The sequence below is a fragment of the Equus quagga genome, unplaced genomic scaffold (genome assembly GCF_021613505.1).
Source record: "Equus quagga isolate Etosha38 unplaced genomic scaffold, UCLA_HA_Equagga_1.0 HiC_scaffold_20127_RagTag, whole genome shotgun sequence".
Taxonomy (NCBI): domain Eukaryota; kingdom Metazoa; phylum Chordata; class Mammalia; order Perissodactyla; family Equidae; genus Equus; species Equus quagga.
In genome coordinates this window covers 1-2,845 of record NW_025793070.1, presented here as the reverse complement: position 1 = coordinate 2,845, position 2,845 = coordinate 1, and the positions used below count along the sequence as shown (strand labels likewise).

The 2,845-nt window shown below is 43.3% G+C and overlaps 1 protein-coding gene across 1 annotated transcript in view; it reads right to left on the bottom strand.

Annotated features, from left to right (window-relative positions):
* LOC124232067 (myosin-4-like) overlaps nucleotides 1-2,842 on the bottom strand; it is a gene marked incomplete at its 5' end in the record, with an annotated part of 7,748 nt that extends 4,906 nt beyond the window's left edge. Inside the window, 6 exon segments of the mRNA XM_046649042.1 lie at nucleotides 1-66; nucleotides 153-267; nucleotides 1,050-1,077; nucleotides 2,155-2,311; nucleotides 2,426-2,569; nucleotides 2,669-2,842. The exon segment at nucleotides 1-66 is cut by the window's left edge and continues 4 nt beyond it. Of these exon segments, the coding sequence (XP_046504998.1) occupies nucleotides 1-66; nucleotides 153-267; nucleotides 1,050-1,077; nucleotides 2,155-2,311; nucleotides 2,426-2,569; nucleotides 2,669-2,842 (684 nt within the window).
* Nucleotides 2,843-2,845: the final 3 nt, after the last annotated feature.

The following is a 2,845-nucleotide window of genomic DNA, read 5'->3' as shown; positions in this document are numbered from 1 at the left end:
GGTCTTGGCGTTGCCAAAGGCCTCCAGTAGGGGGTTGGCACTGATGATCTGATCTTCCAGAGTCCCCTGCAAAGGCAAGAGCAGACCTCACATCTGGGCTCGGGAGCTTCTTCCCTGAGAGCCCAGAGTCAGGCCATGGCAGTCAGACCCACCTGCATTTTGCCGGAAGTAGGTTCCTCCTTCTTCTTCTCCCCAGTAACTGCAATTGTTGCAAAGTACTGGATGACACGCTTGGTGTTCACAGTCTTCCCGGCACCAGATTCTCCACTGCCAAACAGTGAGCAAACTTGTGAGTAAGCGAGCTCTACGACAAGTGACACTCCTTCCACCATCAGCATTTACTGCCTTATGCAGCTGTCTTTGTATGTCGTCGTCAGAGTCTCCTAGATCTTTCTCTTCAGCCTACATACAGCTCTTATTATTTCTGTTGCTTTGCACTGACAAGAAGTAGACAAGTTTGTTCATTAGTCATGTAGCACATATTTCTTGAGTGCTTAAAATGTGCCAGGCTCTGTAATAGGTGCTGAGGCCTGGGCTTGAGGGGTCCAAAAAGCAGCCACTCAACAACTGTGTAGTAAATGAAACAATTAGCAAAAACCTCTCTGAAGCAATGCAAATCTTCTTCAGCTTCCTTTGACTAAAGACATGACACAAATTACAGCTTTGAAGGAGCAGACATCCCTCAAGTAGGCCTTAAAAATGAACCCCTGGTATGAGTTCTAAACTGCTCAGCCTTCAGAACGTTGTACGTTGCTCACTGCCCTGTACCAGGTCTGACTGTGCACAGAGAAGGGGTTTGCATCTCCCACTCCCAGGAAGGTTCTGTGGAACTTTCAAGACTGGGCTAGCAGATGATGTGATTTGGGACGTTGTTGTTTTACATTCTGATGCAATCTAAACCCTACAGTAAACTGAAAACAGCATCTAGTTCCAGGCTGATCATGCCATTGCTTTAGTATCGATGGGGGCATTAATTAATTTCTCCTTTTGGTTTGTCATTTTCCCAGTGAGAATCAAAGACTAAGAAGTCTTAGAGTAGTAATACGTACGTGATTAAGATAGACTGATTCTCCCCATCTAGAAGGAAAACAGTGGACAGTCAGCATATGTACCAGTTATGCAAACAACACTTCCTATAGGGAAACACTCAGGGCATTGAGGATAAGTGTCATTCTCAATGGAGTTTTTCAGTATATTATTGTAAAGTTATATATGGTCTAATTCTAAAGCTTCTTAGGTTGGGGAAGAGAAACATGTTGTCATTTCTTAAATTCCTTAAGCCCCCACAGGAAGTGTGTCCTTCTGGTTTAAAATAAAGAGCAGTGCTTTCCAAAGCTAGACATGTTCTCTAGTTGTCGTCTGTAGATTTCAGTGGCATGGCTTCCTGTTGATTAATGCATATAATTGAGAAATGCATAATATGGTAAGGGTTTGGAGTGTAATTTAATAGGTTAAAATAGTATTAATCAAGCCAAGGTTGAAATTTAGTTTCTAAATGGATCAATTGGCCACACACACACACTCACACGCATCTCTCTGTTTTATGGCCACAGACTGAAACTCCGAGTCTGATCTGCCTTCCCAAATGTGTGCTTAGGGTCATAGTAAGGTCAGGTGAGGAGGGTGCCTCAATCAGAACAAAATCCTTTTAAGGGAGGAAAATAGTTTCTGTTTGTATGCATGTAGCCCCAAATACCATCTTCATTCAAAGAGAGGTTGTCATCCCTGAAATGGGCCTTGACATTTTTAAGGAGAGAACAATACTTCTAAAAGTTTCCAATTCATAATTACTAAGACTGTTAGGTGCTAAAAGGATTAAACACATACTTTTCACTTTTGTACAGACAATATCATTCAGTTGTTACTTAATCTTACCCTTGTTACTCAAATATATAAAATAAATCATGTATTTCCAAGCAAGGAGACTGTAAACAAATTAAACTTAATTGGGATGGAGCAGTAAGATGATCTGGTGAAATCATGGTGGTGGAATCAGGAGAACTGAGTTTTAGCCCTCACTTTAACAATATGTACCTCTCTGTGGTTTAGTAACCTCTTCTCTATGAGGGGATTGGATTCAATTATTTCTGTGGGTCTTTTTAGCTTTAACATTTAGCGTTTATAGGTGGTAATAAAAACAGTTGAGCCGCTCACCAGTCAGCATGAACTGATAGGCGTTGTCAGAGATGGAGAAGATGTGGGGCGGGGCCTCCTGGCGCTTTTTGCCTCGGTAGGCCGTCACCACCTCGGCGTTGTACACTGGCAACCACTTGTAGGGGTTGACGGTGACACAGAAAAGACCTGAGTAGGTCTGCCAAAAAAGAAAAGAAAGGAATATAATTATTTCATGGGGACCTTAATAATGTACAATTTTTCACAAATACTAAGCACCTGCATGAGCAGAAGGCCGAGAGAATGAACTCACGTAGATCATCCAGGCTGCGTAGCGCTCTTTGAGGTTGTACAGCACAGCAGGCTCATGCAGGTGAGTCATCATGGCCATGTCCTCGATCTTGTCATATTTGGGAGGGTTCATGGGGAAGCATTGGTCTTCTTTCACAGTTACTGTCTGTCAAGTCAAATAAGAGAGGCCAGGTCAAAAACTAAGTGTCAGCTAACCTAACCGCAAACGAGGCACCATCGAATCATCTCCAGACGTTTTACTCACAGCTCCAGCTTCAGTCTTGGCTGTCACCTTCCCTCCTTCCCTGCTCTGCACTGTTGCTTTCACAAAGGACTCCTTAGGGTCAGCCACAAAAACTGATGTCTTGGCATCGAAAGGCTTATTCTGGGCTTCAATTCGCTCCTTTTCAGACTTTCGGAGGTAAGGAGCAGCCTCCCCAAA